The 25,620-nt window shown below is 38.2% G+C and overlaps 1 protein-coding gene across 1 annotated transcript; it reads right to left on the bottom strand.

The window, feature by feature from the left end:
• Nucleotides 1-1,171: 1,171 nt before the first annotated feature.
• On the bottom strand, nucleotides 1,172-25,608 carry SERAC1 (serine active site containing 1). Its single transcript, XM_059841911.1, has 17 exons — nucleotides 25,527-25,608; nucleotides 23,162-23,253; nucleotides 21,780-21,816; nucleotides 21,318-21,454; nucleotides 20,905-20,994; nucleotides 19,858-19,989; nucleotides 18,187-18,308; nucleotides 16,217-16,345; nucleotides 14,758-14,871; nucleotides 13,294-13,456; nucleotides 10,952-11,102; nucleotides 10,021-10,162; nucleotides 9,147-9,247; nucleotides 6,506-6,603; nucleotides 5,766-5,948; nucleotides 5,262-5,405; nucleotides 1,172-3,436 (listed from the first exon to the last, which is right to left on the bottom strand). Exons 1-17 carry the CDS (start codon nucleotides 25,580-25,582, stop codon nucleotides 3,306-3,308), a joined length of 2,022 nt encoding a protein of 673 aa, XP_059697894.1. The 5' UTR covers nucleotides 25,583-25,608; the 3' UTR covers nucleotides 1,172-3,305.
• Nucleotides 25,609-25,620: the final 12 nt, after the last annotated feature.

The following is a 25,620-nucleotide window of genomic DNA, read 5'->3' as shown; positions in this document are numbered from 1 at the left end:
AGCACAGCTCTGTTCTCAGCTCTGCTGCCCATCCTCACTGGGACATAATCAATGGCAATCAGTGTCCTCAGGGACAGCTGTCACTCTTCAGGGGCATATAATGGGTTGTAGAGAGTGGTTATCCTGTGACATTCTTCCAGTCATGAAGCCAGCACTTGGCAGAAATTGCTGATGGCAGTTGTGAAGCCAGGTATGATTTACCAGACACAAGTCTCCAAGTGTCTGCTTCTTTAGTATGTGAGGCTTTGGCAAGCCACCACACGCGAGCTTGCCCATGGCTGCAGCACCGCAGCTTCAAGTTGCAGTAGGCACCCTGGTGACTCTGCTGCATTCGTGTTTGGGGTGGGTAAGTGGCTCTCCCTGGCAAAGCAACTACCTGATTTAGCTTTTTTAGGGGGGGCTTACCACTAAAACAAACAAAAGAAAGAGAACCAAAACATTGGTTAGAATTTTCACTCTGACAAAACAACGCTTTTGCTTTTCCCTTTTCATCCAGAATTGAGATTTTCACCAGATGGAAAATTTCTCATTTCCAGCCAGCTACTCTGGCTGGCACCAGGGAGCACAAATCACAGCAGAAGCCAGTTCATAGCACTGTAATCACAGCAATGGAATACTTAGTAGCTGTTGCTGCTAGAAACACCAACACAGTTACACCAGACTGCTGGACAACAAGGGCAAGAGGAATGACCAACCCCTTTTAGCCCTCCCTTCCCGTCTCACTATTTCCTCTTGGATGCCACAATGCAGATGAAACATCTTCTCCTCAGACAACTCTCACACAACCTGCCTGCCACACCTGCAGCTGAGCCACTGGCTGGCATTAAAAGAGTACTTTGAGACCTGAGAATTTACAGAAAGGCACTACTCTCAATTAATGTGACACCAGGAAGCATAAAAGCATCCAATTCCTGGTGGGAAGCAGACACGAATGCTAGGCCACAGAGCTGCTGGCCCTCAAACTGATGTCTGTACACGCTTCAGAAGACACCTAGTGCAAAATCCAAAAGCGCAACTGGCAAACTGCTCAGTTTGGCAAAACATGCCAGAGCAGCCACCCCCCAGTGCTGTGCCTCTTACCCCATCAAAAGGTAATGTTACTTTCTCCCAGCACAAGACAATCACTGAAATATATGCAGATCTTTAACAAAAAAGAACATGGTCCAGAGCATTCAGCTGGCAGATCATTAACCTTTAATACACTTTGTGACATATCCAAGACATTTTTAAAATCACATTTTATTACTATATTCCAAAAAAATAAAACCCAAACCCAACAACCCCCCACCAAATATTAGTTTTAGAAGTTACACATATATAAATACAGTTACAAAAAGGAGAATTCCAGTTACAAAACATAGATGCATTTACTAAACTTAATGTTTTTTTAATGTCACTGATCTGAATCCACGTAAGCCAAAGGAGTCTACTAAAACTAATAGATTTGTCACATGAAACAAGCATTCAGTTATTAGAAGTCTTGTCTATTCACCATGAAGTCCACATACTCTACTCTGTGAATACAAAGTGTACTAATATATTTACTCTCTGAAGTCTAAACCACAGTGTAAAAAATATAAACCTCTTCAGAAATAAGGACATTTCTGTTACATTTTCTATACAAAACACTGCCATGCAGTGTTCTTACCTACATCTCAGTTAGGAGGGGAAATGCTCTGTTTGCCAGTGTAGCGCTGTACAGTCTCTGTGCTGCTCTTGTGAATTTTACTTTGCAGCTCCCTCAATTTCCAGAAGTGTATTTTGAGCTACAGTGTCCTCCTGGGCTGCTCTCAGGACCTGGCAGGACTGCAGTGCCCATAGCACCAAGCCCATGCAGAACTGCAAGGTGCATCCAACCTCCTTGGCAGCTTTCACAGCCACCATTTGAAGGACACTAATACTGGATCCATCTCACAGGAGTGGCATGAGGAGACCCCTCAAGCCTGTCATCAATACAGACCTTATTTAACAAATGGTCAGCAAAGGCAGTACAGCTTCAGACAGCCCATGTTAGTTTTCAGAGAGGGATGCAGGTGTGAAGAAAGGGAGTAATGAGACCACAATAACATGAGGCTGCTTTTAACCACAGTACAAATTATTTAAGACTTCAAAAAAGTGACTGTGCACTGCCACATTTTCATCTAAAAATACTGATTTCTCATCAGTACTGTTAGGGTATCCTAAACATAAACTCAAATAAGACACTGCTGGTTTTCTCTGTATCTACACCAGCAGATATATCTGGGCCCCAGGAAACCAAAACATTTGTGGTAATTTCCAGTGAGGCCTTACAATCACCTGATTTTCTTCCTGCTTTACTTTTTTCTACCTCAGCTCCAAACTCTAAGCATCAGCTTTCTTGTCAGGGCCTACATCTCTTGTGCTCCACCTGAGCATCTTCAATGCTCTTCTTTAAATCAGCTACAGAAAAGTTTCTGTATGAGTAACATGAGCCAGGGAATTGAATGTACCAACTTCTCAGAGTCTCCCAAGAGCAAAGAAGAGCTGAGCTAAAACACATCTTCAGTGTGAACAAGCACAGAACTGCCCTGTCTGACCAGATACACACTGTCCTAAGGCAAGCAGTCTCACAAGTTGCTAAGATTAGGAGGGAAATGTACAAGAAGATGAACATTTCTTTTCTTTTGTTTTCATTAAAACGACAACAATTTTCAAAGCAAGGCAAGCTACCAACCTGTCTCCTTCTCATGCAGAAAAACACATGCTGTGTCTGCTGACCAATCTGGGTGATGCATTAAAAGAAAAGGCAAATGACAAAACCTCCTAAAAGGGGTCACTAGGTCAAAGTACAACCTTAATTCACTTGAGTACTAATTTTTCAGGCTCCAGTCAGGCTACCTTAACATGGACAGTAAACCAAAACTTTGCAGCAGCTACATGCTGCTTCTCCCCTTTGAGACAACAAGTAACCACCTCATGTAATTGTTTCTGATCCTGTCTATAAGATTTTATCCCAGGTGTATATTTACCTGCTTTCAAATCAAGCTTGGGGTTTTTTTGGGTTTTTTGGTTTTTGTTTTTTGTTTTTTTTTTTTTTTTTTGCTAAAAGAAGATACCCTGGGCACACACTTTCTTTTTGCCAAGTTTGTATTTGTTTTGAATGTATTTTGAGAAAGAAATTGGACACGTGCCTAACGTTCAAGATGTACAGGAAATTATTCAGCAGCAGATACTATTGACACAGCACCCTTGTAATTTTCTGCAGATCCCCTAACAAATGTTAGAAGTTTCTGTGTCACACCAAACACAGGACACAAGCAGGAAAGGATTGCAAACTCTCAGTCTCACAGTTCTTGGGCTAAAACATCCTGAATGAACTGCAGTGTACGTTGATACAGGAAAGCATCCTTCTTCTTTGGCTTGCAAATATTTAGATGATTAACATCCACTGGAATAAGGTCTCCAATTCCTATGTCTGGAAAAGGGAAAAAAAAAAGAAAGAAAAGTACCAGAGTTCATATGACAACCTAGACTGAAAAGAACATCTTGCATTAGCAATTTCTCTCTCCAAAACAACTTCTCCTATCTTCAGTAAAACTCTTCATCATTATTTTTTCATGTGCTAAAAGCATCAGTACACACAGTTATGGCCTGACATAGCTCTGTGCTGCCACAAAACCCACACTGGCACATGACACCATTAGGTCAGAGTTCTATTGTCTTTGTCTGAAATACACAAATGTACATTTCTCCATACAGACAACTTTGCTGAAACAAAACTTTATTTACTGATAGTGCAGTCCTGACTGAGGTTTAGGCATTGAAATTATCAGAGATGTAGTTTAATGATAACTTGAATCTGATCACCACTAATTGCCCATATTTCTTATCCAAATACTTTGACAAGGACATTAAAATCTGGACTACAATGAACCTGAAAAATGCTGCAAATCACTATGCACATTTCCAGATAAATGAAATATTTACATTGCTTAATTGTAGAATACAAATATTCCATTTTCAGCTACTGATTTTGGGCACACTACAGGATTTATTCTTTCTTGACAGCCATCACTACGGACTTTCCAGTTAGGATGCTGTGACTGCCACATCCCAGTTTATTGTGGATTCACTCATCACCTAGAGAAATCCTCCATTTTGCTTGACTTCTGTATCTCAAACCACGTAAAACTACACTAGAGCAAGATAAAGCTCTGCTTTCATGTGCCCAAGCAGACATGCAAGAAAGAGGGAGTCAGCCTGTGTGTTGAACAGAGTGGCCTGCTGCAGAACTGCCATGTGCCCTCTAAAGGCTTTCAAGAGCACTCATGGGCTGCACTAGGTGTCACCCCTAGAAGAGGAGACATGCTACAAAATTATGAGAGCAGAGTACTCACTTGGCTTCTGTTACTCAGCCCTCCTTTTAACATTATTTTGTTATATAATAACAAAAAAAGGTCCAGTTTTTCAGTCCTGGCCAATAAAACTGTATCAGCAACATTTTTGCAAAACATTGCTGCTCAAGAGGATATGCTGCAAAAAAATGCTAAATAGTGACTCAGATAAACAGGGATGTATAGCCCAGCTTTTTCAGAGTACCTAACCTTGCACTCAAGCTAGTGGATTTAGCTGGTGGAAAGCCTGATCTAAAACCTAACAAAGCAGTGGTTTCTGGCTTTACAGATACCTTGGGCAGTGCAAAAGAAAGACTGAAAATATAAGACTTAAAATAGTTTTCAAAGTTGAACACACATAAACAAAAGCAAGGGAAAAAAATTGTCTGCTTTCCCCTTCTCCTAAAAAAAGCAAAAAGATGGAGGGAGCTCTTCAGGAGGCAAACTTTACTGCTGGAGTTCACGAGATGTGGAAGGTAAAGGATTCTTAACACTGAAAATCAGCTTTGTGACTTTTTCCTTCCATTAACAGTTGACTAATTTTCTTTCTTAGTTTTTTAAAGAAGAAAATAGCTGGAGTTTATAGAAGTATCTGAAACACTATGCAGCCTACCTATTCAAAGATAAACCACGAGTCATAATTCCAAATGAAAGGACTCCAACATCAGACCAGGGTATACCCTGCATTTTTAACAAATGTTATTCTGATTACAAAAAATCAAAACAAACAGCTGCCATTTTAAGATCTAAATGTAGCTGCTTCTGATCTCAGCAGTCAAAAGTTTTAAACAACTGTAATAGATTTTTCTATGTTTTTTTCCATAATATTTATAACCTTTCCTTGTTATTGATGTTTACATCAATATATATCAAATTAAATAAATTACATGGCTATTTCTCACTTACCTGCTGACTCCACAGGCACAACATGCAGTTTTAACATGCTGCCTATGTGTGTTGGTAGGGTTTCTGCAAAACTCAGCACTGAAAATTTCTTGTCTTTGGCAAAAGACAAGAAGTCATCATTCAGTTCTTTAAGGGCAGGAGAATCTGAGAAAGAGCAACATAATTTTTACAGTGTTATAAGATTATAGCATTCTTCTGGCAAGACTACACTGCTAGAGATGTCTTTATTACTATGACAGTAAAAGGTAGCATTTTGTTTGTAATCCCTTTTTCCAACTAGCATATGCAACAATTACTTCTGACTCCCCCTTTTCCCCTCACCTCTGCAATCAAATGAAACAGCTACTCAGAATTGCTTGCAATAATTCAACACACAACCCAAAACACAAAAAGGAGGTTTGTTGTTTTTCCCTAGCTTTCTCTGACAGCACAATGAAAAAACCCAAAGCACCAAGAACAGATTAGCAGAGTCCCTGTTGCTAGATGGTAGCAAAGTGAACATACCCTTGCTGAGCTCTTTAACCTCCACAGATGGGAAGAGGAGATATCTGGCATTTATAGAATATTCAGCCAGCTGGGAACCATGGTGAGGTACGCTATAAAATATGATTCCTCTCGTGTTGTTTACAATTTTATCCATTTCTGGATTCTTGGAAGCATCCACCAGCATCTTTTTGACTAGAAGACCTGGCAACAGAAGCTGAATTAATGGAGGGATTTAAATCACTGAGGAATAATGACCATGCTATATTAACCATGAAACAACTAACCATATTCTTGCTTTGGTTGATTAGTCCTTAGATTGTCAAATATGTAAGATTAACTTGAAAAAAACCCAAATCACGCTTGAGGAGGCATCAATATAAAATGTCAGTGAATGATGCAAATCCAATTTTGATTTCTGTTATGTGTTGCTAATGACATTTACTATGTGCCTGATCATGGAGAAAATTTTGCCTCTGGATTTCCATTTACATGAATTTCAACTCATTGAGTTTTTAAATCAACACAGTAAGAACAAACAGCAATAACAATCCTTTCAAAATGTATATGCTACTAAATATAATAAGAAAGTAGAAATTAGCATTAAGAAAGTAGAAATCTGTTTTTCATTTTTAGGTCTTTGCCAATTTTTTAAATAAACTGTTCTGAATAATTGCATTTCTACCTGAATTTGGTTAATGGCTTATTCTGAAATCTTTAATGCAAATAAATGCTTTGTATCAAACAGGCAACATGCTTACCACCCATGCTATGGGATACCCACACCAGTGGTCTGTCTCCAATCCCAGCAGCTTTGAGCTTGTCAAGCAGCTCACTGCTCCTGAAAGCAATAGACTCCCTGCAAAGAAAAAACAAACACAGGCAACATGGAGCGTGACAGGTTAAAAGGCAATGTTAAAACACAATGAATTGTAGTGCTTCACATTTATGAAAGTGAATTAGGTAAACAAATACTAATTATTTAATTATTGTTTCTACATTGAAAAAGGCCAAGAACTCTTGTAAGGATCACTTCACAAGGACAATGGGAATTGAGCTAAATTCAGTTTCTTGCTCTTGCTGGAAAGTCTTACTTTAGTTTCGCTCAGCAAACGTTTCTGTTTTCTTGACAAGGTGTTTTATGGAGTTTTAAATAGTTTCATTTACGCACTGCAGCAAAATAGTTGTTATTCCATGAAAGCAACATCAACACATAATGAACTTTACACCCTGCAACATGAACAAACCTCATACACACTTTGCTACACAATGCTCAAAACGTGGAGCAATGCACAGAAATTTAAAAACTAAGTGCATGATCAACCAATACATTTAAAAAATCACAACCAATGTCAGTTACACTTGCCAGACAATCTCTAAATGCTTTCCACTGGAACAGTATGAAAGCACAATAATCTCCATTTTATAAACAAGAAGACTGAGCTCTGGAAAGGATAAGCTACACACTACAGTTTGAAAATGAATCTGCGGTAGAACCAAAACAAAACCAAAGCCAATGCCCAATCCAAGCTTGAAAGTGCAACACTTGCACTTTACTTTGCTCCTTGCAGTGTAACAAGAATCAAACACAGAAGGCCCTTCAGTAATGAAAACATCAGGATATGGGGGCAACCACTGTGCAAAATAATTCACTTCATCTCTATTGGTCTCAGCATTCTCACTAGAAATTGCTTTATAACACATATGAAAAGAATAATCAATTGTGTCTTTTCAGATGAACAGTACGCTCTAGGCTAGCAGAGAGACATAAAAATTCACTTTTAAAACAGTGAATGAGACCGTACATTTAAGATCAAACCTAAGGTTGTTCTTCTACTGCAACCTCATTGTTCCTGCTAGTTAAAAATATCTTCAGTATCTTTCTTTTATTATTAACCACATAAAATTATCAAACGTTATGGCTGGGTGATCATAAATAGCCAGAAATGTAATTTTCCGTTTTGTAATGAAGAAGATGTTATCTTTGGGAAAGAAAAAGGAAATCTATGTTTATTTCTTTTAACATACTTGCTCCAGATAGACACAAGATGACTTTTCTTAGAATCATAGAATCATTTATGTTTACAAGACCTGCAAGATCATGGAGTCCAACTGCTAGCCCAAAGACAACCAAGTCCACTACAAACCCATGTCCCTGAGAGCCTTATCTGCCTGTCTTTATATTATCTTCAAGGATCAGGACTCAACCACTTCCCTGGGCACCCTCTTCCAGGGCTTGACGATACTTTTAGTGAAGAATTTCTTCCTAATACCCAATCTAAATATTCCCTGGTGCAATTTAAAGACAATTCCAGTCTTCTTGGACCTGCACAGGCAACCACCTACATGCTTCCTTACTGTAATTTTTCTGCCTAATTTCAAATATGCACATTAACAGTCTTGTGTTCCTCATTTTCTCCCTGCTTACTTGTTTTCCTTAATGCAATAATTGCCAGAGAGAGGAAGGAATGAACAAGTACCAAGTTCCCAGTCTATACATGTTGATTTTTTTTCTTCCCTGCACAAAAAACACTAATAATTTTTAGATTCTTAACCTGTAAGCAGCCATGCACCTGTCCCTGCTGCAGTACACAAGTCGAATTTGCAGTACTAGTTACATGCTTAAATATCTGCATAAATGTTTGAAGGATTCTGATTTAAAGATCACTGAACCTAATAAGCAAATTCTATTCAAGACAAAAAACCTTTATAGGCTCAAAGTGTTCTTATTTTTCAACATGTTTGGTGGTAGCATCTTCCTCTGACCTACACTGTTCAAAGTCAGTAAAAACAGCATTCCTCTGGCAAGGACAATTACAATAACTGTATCTGATTCAATCAGAGTGTATTTTATCATCAAAGTAATATGTGATGCTCTGAAACAGGCTTCCCAGGAAGTGGTTCAGTCCCCATTCCTAGAAGCTTTAAAAAGGCATGTGGAGGTGGCACTGAGGAACATTGTTTTATGGTGACCTTGGCAGCGTTGGGTTAATGATTGTACTTGATCATCTAAAGGGTCTTTTCCAACCTAAATGATTCTATGAAAATATATGCTTTATTTTATCAGGAGTATAAAGCCACAGCACAGTGATTTTTTTGCTGTACTTATGAGGCATTATTGTGTCACTTTAAAAAAGACACCCCTTAAGATATAAAATTGTATTTTCATTAACTAATAGCATCATTTAGTGTCTCCCTTAACATGAAGCAAAACAGACTGTAAGAATTAATGAGGCTAAAAAATTTAGCATACCATGACTATATTAAATATTTTTCCTAATTTGATTTTTCAAAGCATCAGGAAAAGTTAAATTGACTCTTTCACAGTAGGTGATCCCAAGGATGAGCTTTACAGGTCTATGTCCTGACCCCCACCCAAACTGCAGATGCTGCATTTCTTACCTTTGAGCCTCAACAGGACATTTTGCTTTCCAGTCACTCAAATGAGTGTCATACTCCACAGATATGATTCTAAGGGAAGGACAGTCTGAAGCAAGCCACGTCTAAATTAAAGAAAAGCAAAACCAAAGGAGCTTATTGATCTACTTAAACTCTTGAAAGCAACAGAGAAAAGGTGTTACTATGGGGACAATATCAAGAGAGACCTTTGCTCTTCAGTTAATCCCCAAACATATGTTACACCTGGATTGTCATTCTTTTATCACATGCTGGTGAACTCTAGATTGTTTCTGAGCCACAAAGCAGGCAAAGCATGGAGATTCATCTCTAACTCATGCACTCCTGGCTCCCTCTCCTGGGTGCAACGAGTTACTAAGGTTACCAACAGGACTGATCAGATCAAATTTCACAGACACACTTTTAGTGGCTATACCAGTGTGGGTTTGCTTGGAGCAGTAATTACTTATTCACCAACAATACTTAAATAGCAATCTGCACAAAGTAAGGTACTCATACACCAAGGAGAGTAAGGGAACTTAATTTAAAATATTCTATAAATCTTCCTCAGCAATAATGTTCCATTAAAAAAAGAAAATAAAAGAAGAGAGCATAAGGAAAGCAGCCATTGCCTCTTCTTTCACTAGCATGTGAATGATGTTGAGAACATAAAACTTAGCAGGGATTTTTCCTTGCAAGAACAACAAACAAGTCATTAACAAAAATTTATCATCAGGAACTTTAAACTGCCACTTGTATAACAAACTACAAGTAATCAAATTTAAAAAAGACATCTGCCAGACAGTGACCTTCTAGATGCTCAGGACAGCTCTCATGAATGAGAGAGCTGTCACATGTGAAAATGTTACTGTCTTTTTACCTTTGGCCAGCACTGAGTGTAGTCCTCTTCCCCTTCTGAGGCCCTTCTATCCAAATGCCGGTCAATGTCCTGCTGCCGCCAGGTTTTAAATGCTGCTCCCAAAAGGCCATGAACGAAAAGGATGTCTGCTCTGACAGGCTGGCTGAGCAAGCAAAAGGAAATTTTAAGAAATAGGTGGTACGTGTTCTTTTAGCAAATTGGAACTTTTAACCTAAGGGATGCCAAAATGCTTTTTTTAACATTACATGTGACTTCTTACCTTACGGGCAACATTTCATGATATTTCAAAGAGCATACTCGGATAAAAACAAAAACTAGGGAACCACACAGAAGAAAGATATAAAATGAGGTACAGAAAGTACCCACCTCACAAATCATAATTTTCTATAATGAAAAACACCTTTCCTGCCAGCTACTGTTCCTGTGGCTTGGTAGCTCCAGCCTTACCATCACATTAGATCTTCACTGTAACCAGAGTAACACCAATGACCCAGGGAATAGTTGCTACTGACACCCACGCTGGAGACTGCTTTAGTCCCAGACACACAATCACTGTTACTGAGCATGAAAATTTACTGCAACTTAGGCCAATATGTGCTGTTGTCAGGAGAATAATTACAAGGCACTGTATCCCAAGAAAAAGTGCAAAGGTTAAACAGTTACAACCCACACAAAGCAGTAATTAATTTCATGGTTTGTGTTCAGATTTTCCATGCATTACAGTAATACTCCATCCACATGTAGGGACTGCTCCAACCACTTTTACCATTCTACTCGAGAATCTAAGTCCTTTAAACCCACCAAAGAACAGGAGAGGCAAGGTAACATCTGTACAGCAGCACTCTGATGCCAACTCTTCCAAAGTTTTGTAAGAGAACAGCAGAACGAGTAACTCCAAGCACAGCATGTACAATGGCTCCTTCTACTTTACCTGCTACGATACTGTGGATGTAGGACATAAACACCATCTGCATATTTTTCTTTCACCATGTCCCTGTCTAGATTAGCCAAAGCTCTGGATGCATGAGAAGACTGAATGATGTGTGGGGATTTCATTACTTCAGCAAGAACAGAAACCCAACCTACATTGAGAAAAGAAAGGGGCAGGTCAAAAACAGAGACACCATCTGAACAACAGAATTCAGAAACATCAATCATCAAACCAAACATCTGAAAATAGATGTTAAAACTTAAGAATGGCAACATCAAAATAGATTATCTCAATCTACTTTTTACCTCAGCAAAGTCAAGGCTAGGTAAGTGGAATCTCCTAAATTCAAAAATTCAGATGTATTTTACTACTGTTCATCTTATGATCTGAAGAAGAAGCCCTTCTCAGAAGAAAAAGAAAGTGTATCAGCAGGTCAGTATACCTATAGCAAGAACAGATTTCAGATCTCTTTTTCCAGGTAAAATGCCAGGAAGATGGAGACAATGAAGCTTAAAGCATAAGAAAGGCATAGAAAACAACCTAAAGGAACAATGGCAGATAAAAAAATTGATGCTTGCTGGGAAAGTACAATAATTTCTAATTTTAAAATCCAGCGTAAGAAAAACTCTCTATGTGATTAAAATATCTTTGCTATTCTAAAATTTGTATACTATTTATACATTAGAAACACAAGACAAAATTTTATTGAGGATTGTATCCAATTTAAGTCAAAGATACTATGGCTTACACTTTACGATACTCTTCCTAAGGTGTAAAATTTTCTCAAATATGGAAGGGAATTTTCATAGACTACTGAGAAATGTAAAGGAATATCTTTCATGTGCATATGCACACATTTCTTTTAAATCCTGATAAATCTTGTTGTTGCTAGCAAAAACGGCCTATAAATCACAGTTACATCACAGTCAAGTCCATAAATAAAAGCTGGGAATTTACTTCATGAGCATTGTTTCAAAACCATGTACATTATGTTGTTACTAGTACAGTCAGTAAGCTGCTAATTCAAAATAATTTACGGTAGACTGAGGGAAAGAACAAATTGACATTCAAGTTTTGCCTTTAACAAAACTACAAGGACCTTTGAGGACTATAATCTTTATTTAAGAGTAATGTATTTAAATTATGCTTTTAAGCAGAATATATGCTGACCACTGTGAAAGTTGTACTTAAGAAGAGTACTATCTAAAGTCTACTTTCAGTTCTCTAAACACAATGGAAGACTGCCAAGACTGACTAAAACTAGCTTGGTCTCTGGTTTTGCATTTCTCTTAAATTAGTCAAGACAAAGAGTCTAAAATAACTGTTCAGAATCAAAAATAAATGTTCTGCCCCCAGATACCCCATCACAGCTACTACACAGTGCATTACTGTTTTTCTTCTTCCTGTGCCAGCAGTTTTTGCAAGAAAAAGAGCCTTAAAGGTTCTTTCTTCTTATGCATCATCCAGCAATAAAAGAGAAGCTTTATCAACTCTGGACTAGCAGTATGCAACTGCTTATCTCTGGAGTTTGATTCACTGACTAAAATTCCTTCTGTACTGAGAGCTCTGTCCCAGAGAGCTGCTGACTGTCCTGTTTCAATCTCTTCTTCTACATGTATGGTTTCACCAATCATTGGAATTTAAGAATGGTGTCAGAGCCCAGGACAAAGGCCTTTATGTCCAGCTGCCTTTCTTCAGAAGTGAGCAGTATGGAAGCTGCAGACCAATGTAAGAATAGAGCAACAAAAGGATAATTATACAGTTCTGATTCTAGTCCATACCCTCAGATTTTCTGCAGCCAACCTTGTTTCCATTTGTAGAACTTCATGGATTTTTCATTTCATGAATTTGTCTCATCACTCTTTGAAGCTTTGTGATTCTTCAACAACCATAATGTTTTGTGGCAAGTTTTATTTTGGTCATGCAATATATGGAAAATACTATTCATTTGTTCTGTCTCTTTATAATTTAATGTACAAGAACCTTTGGTCTTGCATTACAACAAACAGCAGATGACCATTCCCTCTTTGCCTTCCCTATGCCAGTGAAGAGAATTTTATAAATCTCCAGCATATTCTCTTTCAGTTGCTTTTTCCATGCTGAGTGTCTTAGCCTCGTTATTTGTTCTTCATATCACAGCCATTGCAAATTTTTAATCATCCTCACACTCTTTTCCTGTGCCTTTGCTACTTCTCCTTTGTGTAAAAATGCACACTGGATAACAGGCAGATATCAGCCTGGATTTATAGAACAGCATATTGACATTTTCTATTTATTTATTTTATTTATTTATCTGAAGCTTTTGGAATAGAAGTCTACCACTGAGACAGCTTTTCTTTTACCTGCACGTACTATGGATGAGTGCAGATGTTCATCCAAAGCCATATTCCCAATAATGCGGATTATGTTCCTCTGTATCTTTGCTGAATCTTTGCGTAGCTGGTATATCCTCTGCAGTAGCTGGAGGCCTCCTTTAGCTTCAATTTTATCACAGTGAGAAGAAATCTGGCATTACAAAGTAAATGCAGTGACAATAAATAGACATTCTGCAAAAGGTTTTTTAGACGCTGTTAATTCATAAATTAGGGAGTTTCAAGAAGCAGCCTTTGATGCATAGAAATTATATTAATCTAGAATTGATTATGCCATATTAGAAGAGGAAATAGATGTTTTAATATGCAAAATGCATAATTCCTATGAATTGACAACTTGAAAATCTCTGAGTACCACCTCTCTACCCTTCTTCATGTCTGAGGGAGATGAAATGGTCTCCACTTGGCATGATCAAATTTCAACTCAACTTCGAGAGTCTGAACAGGTCAATTGCCTGTATTTGCTAAAAGCACTATCGCAACCAGAGCCGCTTGTTCATCGCCCAAAATGCAATCAATGCAATTCCTTCTCTTCAAAATGAAAAAGATTTTTTTACATTCCAAATAGTACTGCTATCGTTACTGATCCTAAGACAAACAATTTAGTCCAGATGAATATGCAGGGTAGCTTTGGAACTGCTGATATCCTTCAGGCTTTCAACAGGCATTTGGAATGAGTACAGTCACAACTTGATTCAACTGAAAATCTAGAATATAACAAATTCTAGACTAAGTCAGAATTTCTATGTATATGGAAGATGTGAAAAGAATACCAGGAAGCTGCACTTTATCCATCCCAACTATCAGTAACCATTTGGTGTTCTCAACACTGCTTTTCAGTGTTCTAGTCTTCTGAACAATTAACTGTAAACAGAAGAATGTAGCAATAGGAAATTGCTATTTTAAGAAGCAATACATTGCTATTTTAAGAAGCAACACTGTTACAAAATGTCTTCCATACTCCTCATCTGTGCCAGCAAAAAGCAGACTGGTCCTGGGAAGGCCACCGTATTAGCTGTTTGCTGTGCAATATTCTGACCAAAGAATACCTTTGTGTATGGGTAAGGTTTGCATTCTGTTCTGGTTTCTGATCAGAGTGAATTCATGACACTATTTTGCTTTGTGAAAACCTGGCATTACATCAGAGCTGCCCTTTCACCTCTTCAAAGACACATACAAGTATAGCACAGGGGAATTTGTGAGGGTGAATTAGTAAAAACAACAAAACTTCCATACACTTCCTCATGAGAAAAAAAATTACTTTTTTACAGGAAAGTGCTCATTTCACACCCATTTCAGTTGTTTAAACATTCTTACAGAAGGAGAAAGGGGTAGGAGACAAGGAAATGGCAACTCCTTCCCAATACATGAGAGTGCATTAGAGAGGAATGTCTATAAATGTAGCTTTTCAGCTACAGTTTAAAGACAAATTACCTTGGAATGCTGTACTAAAGCCTGCAAGCAAAAGAGTTCCACAGTCTCTGAAGGGATTTTACTCAAGGTCTCACAATATGGAAGTCCATTTCCTCCAAAACACCATAAGCCGCCCTGAAATGAAAACCATAAAAATAGTAACACATTTCAAATGGCTACATAAAAAAAGCATTTCTAATCTAGAATGTTAAATGTGTAATGATCTACAGAAATTGCTTTAAAGAGTGCACAGCATGCATGCACTTCTCAAAACGTACAAATTACACAAGAGTACATCATAAAAGTATTTACTGTTTTTAACTGGAAATACTAAATATTTTCAGTGGGGTCTCCTTAGTCTATTAACTTCAAAACATACAATAAAGGGGAAAAATGCAGTATTTTCATTTTGTTAATGAATGTCATCTTTTAAGATCATTTGCTTAAGCATAAAAAAGCAAGAATCAGCGTAACTCTAGACTTGCAAAACTTAGAAGAGGAGGAAGAAAGGTCTTCAATATGTGGCACAGCCTCAGAAGACCAGTCTCTCAATCACGCAGCAGAAAGACCAACATAACCTCGATAAAAATCAAAATACTTCCAAGTGTGATGTCTTACCAAAGCTCCTTTTGTAGCACGAGCTCTGGCTGTGAAAACAGTAAAGGAGTGATAGTGTAAAAATAGCACACATAACTCTGTCATAGAAAATAAGGAGTTATTGCACTCTGGAAACTCTAAATGAAGACTGACAAGCATTGTTATTAAAATGACATTCATTTTTGTTATTGCATCTTATAAAAAAATAACAGTCACTGATTAAGGAAGTCAGAACTTTTAAACAACAAAAAATTCAAAAGAGAGAGTGGATGAAACAGACATAAATATTATTTTAAAACAATAATGGCACTTTAAATGACATTCCTAAAGCCACTTAGGAAGTTGTTGCACAGACACAGTTGGAGAATTCCTAGATCCAGGTCCAAACAGACCACAGACTACTGCAGTTCTGGTTTGGTAACAGGGACCTATTTCAAGGAGGCACTTCCATGTGACGTAATAGAGTTCACTATTTAAGGTGTGCTAATAACCTACCACTTTACTAGAGACTTAAGAGTGGTTTAATAATCTCATCAGTAAAAGAACATTCAAACAACAGTAAGATGAAATGTGAAAAATCATTTTATGAGCACTACAAGGGGAAGGAATGTTTTGGACAGAGTGTTGAAATGTCTGCTTAATGGGAAGGCTTGTAAGACATAATCTTTAACCACACCTCTCAACTAGCACAGCTGGGAAATATAAACAAGCTTTCAAGCAGACAAACTGTATGTACAAGAGATTTTGCTCATGTTCTACACTCACAAAGTGTCTGTATTTCTCTTCCTCTTACAACGATAAAAAAAATAGAAAAATATTTGTATCTTTGAGCTCTGAAGGCACAAAGAACCCATACAGGTCTGTTCTGCAGATGGAAACTCACCATTTGTGCAGCAAGAGTCTGGCTACTTTCACGTAACGCAAGAGATGTGAAGTACTGGACACATGGATCAAGACCAGTCTGAGGTAAAGATACCAACAACAAACGAAGTTCATCTTCTATGGGATAGTCCTGTAAGAAGCAAGCATGAACAGCTTTTAGGCTATTTTGTTCAAAGCATGAAGAAAAACGCAGAAGAAAGGAATATCTGAAATAATGGAATCAGCCATACTAATGAGGCCATAAAATCTGAACCTAGGGCTTAAGTGCTCTGCAACTTCAGTTTAATAGTTTTATCTGTAAAGACTTTAGAAACTGGTAATTACAAAATCACCAAATAAATGATAAAAAACAAGCTTTACATTTCAGATTTTGGTGACATTATTCTAATGGTTCCAAAGAACAGAAGAAAAACCAATTCCTCTTGGCAGAGGAAACTTAAAAGTTCACCCTTAACTAATAGAAATTTTCATAGAATCATAAACTGCTCAGAGTTGCAAGTGACCCACAAGGATCACAGAAGTCCAACTCCTGGTCCTGCACAAGACCACCCCAAGAATCACGCCATGTGCCTGAGAGCATTGTCCAAAAGCTGCTTGAGTTCTGTCAGGCTTGGGGCCATGAACACTTCCCTGGGGAACCTGTTCCAGTGCTCAAGCACCCTCTGGGTGAAAAACTTTTCTTGATATCTAACCTAAACCTCCCCTGACAGAGCTTCAGGCCATTCCCTCAGGTCCTATCACTGGTCACCAGAGATCAGTGTCTGCCTCTCAGCTTCCCCTCACGAGGAAGTTGTGACTGCAATGGTCTCCCCTCAGTCTCCTCCAGGCTGAACAGGCAAGTGACCTCAGCCACTCCTCATGTGGCTTCCCCTCAAGGCCATCCACCATCTTTGTTGCCCTCCTTTGGACACTCTCTAATAGTCTAATATCTTTTTTTGTACTGTAGTGCCCAAAAGCGCTCACGGTGCTCAAGGCAAGGTCACACCAGTGCAGAGCAGAGTGGGACAATCAACTTCCTCATCCACCAACTTGGGATGCTGTACTTTTGGTGCCGCTCCATTAAAATGAATGTATACATTATCAGTAATCACCTAGCTGTATAAATACTGCTGTAAATATATATCCACAACCATATGCACTAGTGTATATTTAAGGACTGACAGGTACAGATCCACTATCACATAATGTTACCAAGGCAAGAAAGCAAAAACTGAGAATATCACGCCCAACTAAAGCTGATATTCAGAGTTCTGTTGATTTAGGCACACAGATATTTTCTGACAGGGCCTTCTTCTCCTCTTCATTGTATTAGCATTCCAAAACACTGTGTATATTATAGTTCATATGAAAGTTCTGTTTATTGAAGAAGCTGATGACATAACTCCTCAGACCATCATATATATAACATATACACACATTTAAAAAGTGTTACTTTTTCACTTAAAAATGAAGCAAGGCTAAATTTATCCTGGATAAATTTAATAATCCAGGATAAATTTATGGATCTGCTGGCACCCAAAAGCTGGCAGTGAAGAGGTGGGCCTACAGTAGAGCACCAAGTACTACTGAGGAGGAAAAGGCCTCCAGGAGCACGCTCCATGTGTAGGATTCTGTCAATGTCAACAAGGCAATCCAGGATGATTTCTTCACATTGCCTACTGGATGGAGACAAGCAGTGTGTCTGACAGACTGGTAACTGGCTCAGACTTCACTGCTTGTAAATATGTCATGTGGATAACAGTCCAAGAATAATAACTGATCAATACTTCCAATCTTATTTCTTTCCATCACGCCACTCCCTAATGCAGATATACCCCAAGGGTGTATCATATATTAGTTTTGTATTTTGGTATTTTACTACTAGTCAGTTACCTTAGAAGAACTTCGCTTTCAACAAAAGTTAATAACAAAACTAGTAAAAAAGAAGTAAGCAACTAAGAATTATCTAATACCCACTTTTCTTTTACTTACAGTCTTTATTTTTGGCAATGGTGGTGGAGGCAGGAAAAAGCGAAGGTCAACATCTTTGGATCGAGCCAAACCTATAGCAGTCCTTTGATCACAGGTTTGAGCAGCTGTGGCATACTGATAATCTGTTGTACAAGAATTTCAATGTTAGAGTTAAAATGAACTTTAAATACGTAATTTTGTTTGAAATGTAGTTTGTGATCTTCTTTTCAAGTAAATATACTTGAAAAGAAGAACCATCTCTTTGCAGTCTACTTAGAAAAACTCTTTGATTTTCTAACCACGAATTCCAGAAGTTAAAAACTGCAGATGTTAGACCAGCACTACACTGAGCTGAAATACACCTGGGCACTAACTGTTCGTTATAGGCCAGTTTGATAATTCAGTGACAAACTGAAGGAAAAGAAAATAAAACCTTGAAGTGGATCAACACTTTTTTCTACAAAAATTTGCTTCTATTCCTGTTACTGTTATACAGTTCTAAAACAAAACTGACAAGGCATTTAAAAGATACTTTTCACAGTCATAGACTGGCAACACTTTTCCTTTGGTGGAGGTAATTTACATCTGCAAACTGAACTCACTGGAGGTGAACACTTTGGTCCTAACAGAACACTTTGTCCTAGTTGTGAAAAATCAGCACATACTTTAAGTCCTAAACTTTCTTTGACTTGGTTTTGAAGCATCAGGTTGAAAAAAGCCTGTTTCCCTCATGAGGCAGTTGACAAGAATACTTACTGTTTGTGAAATGTCCAAATATTACAACAAGGAGCACTACAGAGAAAGGGAGATAACAAAGGGCAACTAAATTTCTGATACTGTGCTCTGAAATCACCTGCTAAGAGTATTCGTCTACAAAGGACAAAGTTCAGTTTTGGTACACCCTAGCTCTGAAACATTTTCAAACACAGTTTGCTGGTGTAAAATCCCAGTGGAAATTATTTAGAATTTGAAAAAGTAAATTTGAAACAAGATAAATTCCATGGTGTGAAACTGCACTGGAAGAGTGAAAGATACACAACTGACTAAATTACCATAACGAGAGTCCAGAATGGAACGTCACCTAGTTTATGTAGCCTGGTGATGGAGGGGAAAGGAGGAAACACAAATACACATACACACACCTCCCCTTTACTTGGGGTTTCAAAGATATTTGCTGCTAGAGCAAGAGGGAGAACTTATTACTATTAAATAATAACTAGGACAAAAAATGGCTTACAGATAACACTTGCACTCTACCTCTTGTTTGTCATTACTACCTATCAGCTCCTAACCAATTTTTATTAACTTAACCAATAACCTTAAACTCACTCCTACAGAAGCTTATACAAAAAAATCACTGCCAAAACTTGTGACTGCGTTAGCAATCCCACCAGAAAACCCATAGAACTAAAGAGCATGAACTGCTCTCCCACACTACAGCAATGGTTGCAATCCTCTGGTGGGGAAACTGAGAGATGCCTGCACTGCAGACACTCACACTGTGTCAGGGTATTAGGAAAGAACAGCTACTTGATATGTAAATAATTCCCTCACATTTTAGATCAAGTTTCAGAGCATATTTATGCTTCTTGCAGCTACTAGCTTTTCTTCATGTTGTCAGCAGGCTTGGAACAGCTAACTGAGACTCTGTGGAATTTTTGGGACAAATTAGGCTACATCAGCATACATTACCATGCCAGTGACTGTTGCTTGCCAGGTCTTGCACAGCCTGCAGTCGGATTGCTTTGTCTTCTGACTGACTTCTCTTTAAGAGAAGCCATAAGGCACACTCATGATCTTCTCCATCAAAGGTACTGAATTGTTCTTTGACCAGGAAGCAAATGAAATCCAAGTTATTATTGAGCATTTTAACCAGCCACATTTCTATTTGTGGAGTACAGAAATATGTAGGTTTTTAATATTTGAGTATTACTTGCTCACAGTAATTTAGAGCGTAACATTTTAACCTTAAATTAGTACAATGAAAAAGGACAGAATGACATCAGTAAAATGCTGATCCTAAAATGGTGAGTTTGTCTCATTTTAGTGGCACCAAGTTGATATTTCATGTATCTACGTGAAACACACCCCCTGGCTGGCACTTACCAACCGTAATTACCAGCAGGAGCTGCAAATTATTAGCAACTCTTGAGGCTCTGACCTTGAAGAATTAATTTCATAAGATGACAGTGGAGATGCACATTGCTATAATGATTTAACAGAGAGTTAAATAAGAATAGACAGTATGCCTCAGGAGCACAGTTTCTGATACAAATGGAAATTCTTGTTTCAAATTACTCGAAAAAGCAGCAACACTGATCCAAAAAACTGTGCTGCTTTCAGTTAATACTGTCAATTTTGATGAAAGCATACATACTTTTCTAAAATAAGATTCTGAGAGTATTTCATCCCACAAACACCTTTTTTACACAAAAATTATATCAAATATTAACTTGGTATCTTAACTTTTAAATCTCTTCCGGAACAAAGAAAAAAAAACAACCCTCAAATATCCTCTTAACCATCACTTTCATTTACTTTAAGAAATTGTTCTAATACACAGAAAATAGACAACTGACTGATAATCCATATAAATATAGAAATTGTAAGCTATATTATCACTGTTTCAAGAACAAAAGAACATGTTAACTTGGTAAGAAAAAATGTTTTACTTCCTAATTTCCCTACTTACTGTTAAAAAATAATAATCATAGATAAATTCCTACTTTCAATACCTACCACTAAAGGGTCTCCGGAAGATTTTAGCTTCTGTTTCTAGAATTCTCCTCACTGCCTTATGGACTTCTTTTCTGGCTTTGTATGTAATCCCTACAAGAGTATTTTTATATTACTAGAAGTCTGAAAAACAGTTCCCTCACCTCACGTTTCGTAAATATATGGAAAGAGAAACATACACACATATAGATAGAGACATTGTATAAAGAGAATTATCTGATATGTAGAGAACAATGTACAGAAAGAACTATCTCAGAAAAACCCCAAACCAGTCAGCAGCTTAAAATAAATTTGGTGACATTTCCTTGTAACAGATTTCAGGAAATATAACTTTATTTTTATATAAGGGTGACTTCCAGAAACATTCTATTCTCTCAGAATTCTGTTTTTAGGACTCAAACAATTATGCATCTTACCTTGATATTCACTTGGACTTAGAGAAGCTGTACGTACGTATACGTAGGATTTAACTTTTTCTTGATGTAGAGCTTGAGTATCGATTTGCAGTAACTTATTTAAGGACAGGACTTCATATGTAATGAATACAAAGCCTCTTTAAAGGAAAAAAAAAGCTGCATATGAATATCAACTAAAGCAACATAATAAAAAATCTAGCAATCACACTGGCATAAACCATAGAGATTTTACAAAATACATAACAGTCTGCAGATTATTTTGATTTAGCAAAGTAAAGGCTATTAAATACTTGAAATTAGTTATAACTATATACTTCATTATAACTATCAGAAATTGTGCTTCAAGACCATATTCTACCACGTCTAATGTCCCCTAATACTATCACATTTTTTGAAAGATACACATATTAAAATTTTCACCATATCTTTAAGATACATATATGCTCATTGGTTACAACTTACCCTAGTATAAGTGATCCAGTTACCTTTGCAATTTTTCCTTGAAAAAATCAAAACCAAATGTCAAACAAAATTGTGTGCATCACTTCAAAATAAGCTACAGTTACCATTTGATTATCAGACAGTAAGAAGACCAATCATTAAGAACAAGCTTTAAAAAAAAAAATTCTATTGCTCTCTAGCTTTCAAGAAATTATTAACCAAAATTTACAACTGGAGAAAACATTACTTGATTCAGATTTCCTGCTCTCCTAAGCAAGATGATAAAGCATGCATCCTGCCAGTGCTATTTACTTTGAATATTGCTACCTCTCAATTGCATGCTCAGTTACCAGAATCAACAGTAAGCTTTCTCTGCCTGTAACACTAGCAGTGATTTGGAACTCAAAATAATTTTAAGGAGTTAACGTTTTCTTACATGTTGCAGCTATTTCTTCAGTATATATTATTACATACAGGACTATGTATGTTTTTGAGAAGTCCTGCAGAGTCTCCATAAGCAAATACAGTTAAAAAAAAAATTCAATTGAATCTAATGCATAAAGCAAACAGATAATAAATACATGCTACTTGCAACAATTTGCCTTTTAAACAAAATTATTCCTTCCAGATTTCACCTACTTTGTATCTACAAAGTTGATCTGATTATCTGGATATAAGGATCTCTATACAGAGAAACTCTTATCATTACCAGCAGCAGCAAACCCAATGTAACACATCTCACATATCATGAATAATTTCTTTTCCTCAGCATGAATTGGGAGATTTGCCCCACAACCACTGCTATCAGCTTCCATCTTTGTGAGGCCATAAGAATTTTGCATGCAGACAAGAGGCAGCAGCTACATGTTGAAGAAATAACTGGCAGAGAAGTTTGAAAAAGAAAAAAAATGCAATGCTTCCTGTAGAGCAGAAATTTAAATATCCTATCTTTAATGCTCAGAAATAAATTTCAGAACTGTAAGAATTGTCATTATATGCTGAAACACCAAAGAAAACAGAAACTAAGCAGAGCTTGAAGTAAATAAGGAAAAAGAAGTAATAGAAACAAGCTTTATTCACTGTTTATGAATGTAACTACTTCATGGCTCTAGAGATTACAAAAAAAATCAGATACAAGTGGAATTGAAGACGGTTTAAGGAGATCACATTCAATTAGGGAAAGACCCTCATCTAGTGTTCATATCTGTTCCCAGATAATCTGCTGGTGTCATATTGCATATCACCATGCAAAGCAAGGTCAGAAGCAGAGAGCAGGAACAAACAGAAGCTTTAATCACTAAGCATTCAAGGGCTTAAAAGTTCAGTATTGTTTAATTAAGCATGGTGTCATGTCACTCCTTTTTATCAGCACTTCAGATCAATACATAATGAACTCTACTTACTGATATCATTCCAGGGTAGGTGTTTTTTTGTGGTTGGACCAGAAGTTCCTATTTTTCTGTAGCAAAATACACAGTAAGAAGCCACTGACATTCTGCATATTGAGTGGGAAAGAAAAAAAGTAATGATTGATTTGAGAATTACAGCAGAAATCCTGTAGCATTTTTTTTCTGTCTTTTTACAGCAAAGATCATGATGGGAAAGGTCACAATAAACCATGTTTGTGTCATTTTGCTCCATATAAAGCACACTGACTAAAGAACTCTATAAATCTCTCAATTTATAGGCTGAATAATGGGCTGCATTTCAATTATAAGAAAAGTTTAAAGCACTTTTTTATCAATTACGTTACTTTTGATTTTCATGACTAAGTAGCTCCAATTAACTTCTCTGCTTCTAAGTTTCCTTTCCTACTTCTTAGCCACTCTTCCCTAAATACCAGCTATGGTCCTATCTCCATCAAGACATTACTCAGTATGACATGAGCTTTAATACAACTCAGTAACCAACCCTTTTAAAAGTTCATAATTCATTGTGTTGGCAAGTTTTATTTTGACTAACAAAACTTAAAGAGCTACTACATTAAAACTAAGACTTTTTGCATACAGTGAAGAAGTAACATGAAACTCCTATCTTCTAAGTGAAATTTTAGTGTTTGCATTGGTGCAATTATACTAACTGAAATACTGAGTTATTGTGTTTATAGGGATGTAAAAACACACCAGTATCTCTCACATACTAACCAAATTCTTGTCAAATTACTTCAATTTGACACAATCACAATTAACTCAAAATGCAAAAATGTCACATGTGTAAACCTGACGCTGAAATATGGAAGCCTGATAGTCTCCTTGAATTTAAGGTAATCTCTGCAGACCATGAAAAGAAATTATATCACTTTTATCATCAGTGCCCAACATCTCTAAACAAGGGGATTCTTTTTGTGTCCTTCCTTTAACAAGTCTTCCCTCTTTTCTTATTTCCCCAAAAGTTTTGATTTTTCCCTTCTCTCTTGCTTGTGTTTGAGGAATTTTGAAAAACATCAGCATTACCCCAGCATTGTCACAATCACTGCAGACTGCTTTTTGACTTCTGTCATTTCCACATTGTTTATCCTTTCACTTCAACAGAGTGCAATACACTGTGAAACACTTTAAAGACTTTGACCATCAGTCCTCTAGAGACACCTCTTCTGCCTCCAACTGCCTCATGACAGTTCCTTTACCACCTTTACTCCCAGAACTGCAGCATTCACATTTACTCTTCTCTCTAATCACAGTCTGAAATAAACATGTAGTACAGTGACAGCAGGTACCACAATTACTAAAATTTAAAACATGCACCTGCAAACACAGGAGGACAAAGTGAGCACCATTCCTCTGCTGCCAGGAGCTCCTGTTCTGGTCCAAAAGCCAGCATCAAACTATCAAATGTTAAGGGTCTGGAATGAACCTTAAAGATCACCTAATCCCAACACCCCTGCCATGGGCAGGGGAACCTCCCACCAGACCATGCTGCTCAAGGCCTTTTCTAGCCTGGCCTTGAACACTTCCAAGGTTGCGGCATCCACAACCTTCCTGAGAAATCTGTTCCAGTGTCTCACCACCTGCACAGTCAAGAATTTCTTTCAGAATTGCTAATCTAAATGTCTCCTCTTTTCGTCTGCACCCATTGCTCTTTGTCCTATACTACAGTTCCGGACTAAGTGTTCCTTTCTGACCTCCCTGTAGCACCCTTCAGACACTGGAAGGTTGCTGTGGGATCTCCACGCAACCTCCTCTTCTCTAGGCTGATCTGCCGCAACCTCCTCGCTCTCCTTTCACAGGGGAAGCGCTCCAGCCCTCTTATCAACTTCGTGGCCCTTCTCTAGGCTTGCTCTAGCAGCTCCACGTCCTCCTGATGTTGGGGAGCCCAGGTGAGGTCTCACAGAGCTGAGGAGGGGGACAGAATAGCCGCCCTGGACTCGCTGCCCGCTTCAGCCGGTTGCTCTCGGGGCTGCGAGCGCGCACTGCCGGCTCAGGCTGAGCTTTTCAGGCTTAGGCACACACCAATATAATGCAAAAGGAGCCATTTCGCACCGTTGCACAGCTGGCTCAGGCAGCTCCGAGCCCCGTCCCGCACCGGTGTGCGCCACCCACCTACCCGCCAGCGACTGCGCAGCTAGGGCGTATTAAAAAAAAAGACAAAAAAAAAAAAAACCACCGCAAACCCAACTTTAAGCAACGCAACACGATAAAGGGGCAAGGAGCCAGGCTGGGGTGGCTCTGTGCCTCTTTCCAACAGCGCACCCATTAACCCTGACCCCGGCCCCGCCCGCCCAGCGCCGCCCGCCATCCCCGCGCCCCCGGCCCGGGCCCCAGTTCGCACCTTCCGCCTGCGCCCCCGCTCCCTGCGGCGGCACCCCGCGCGCCGCGTGACGCCATCGCGCCGCCGGCAGCCCCGGCCAATCCGCGGGAGCTGC

The sequence above is a fragment of the Haemorhous mexicanus genome, chromosome 3, assembly GCF_027477595.1.
Source record: "Haemorhous mexicanus isolate bHaeMex1 chromosome 3, bHaeMex1.pri, whole genome shotgun sequence".
In the NCBI taxonomy this organism is placed as follows: domain Eukaryota; kingdom Metazoa; phylum Chordata; class Aves; order Passeriformes; family Fringillidae; genus Haemorhous; species Haemorhous mexicanus.
Note: the sequence above shows the minus strand (reverse complement) of the source record. Positions and strands in the feature narration are given on the sequence as shown.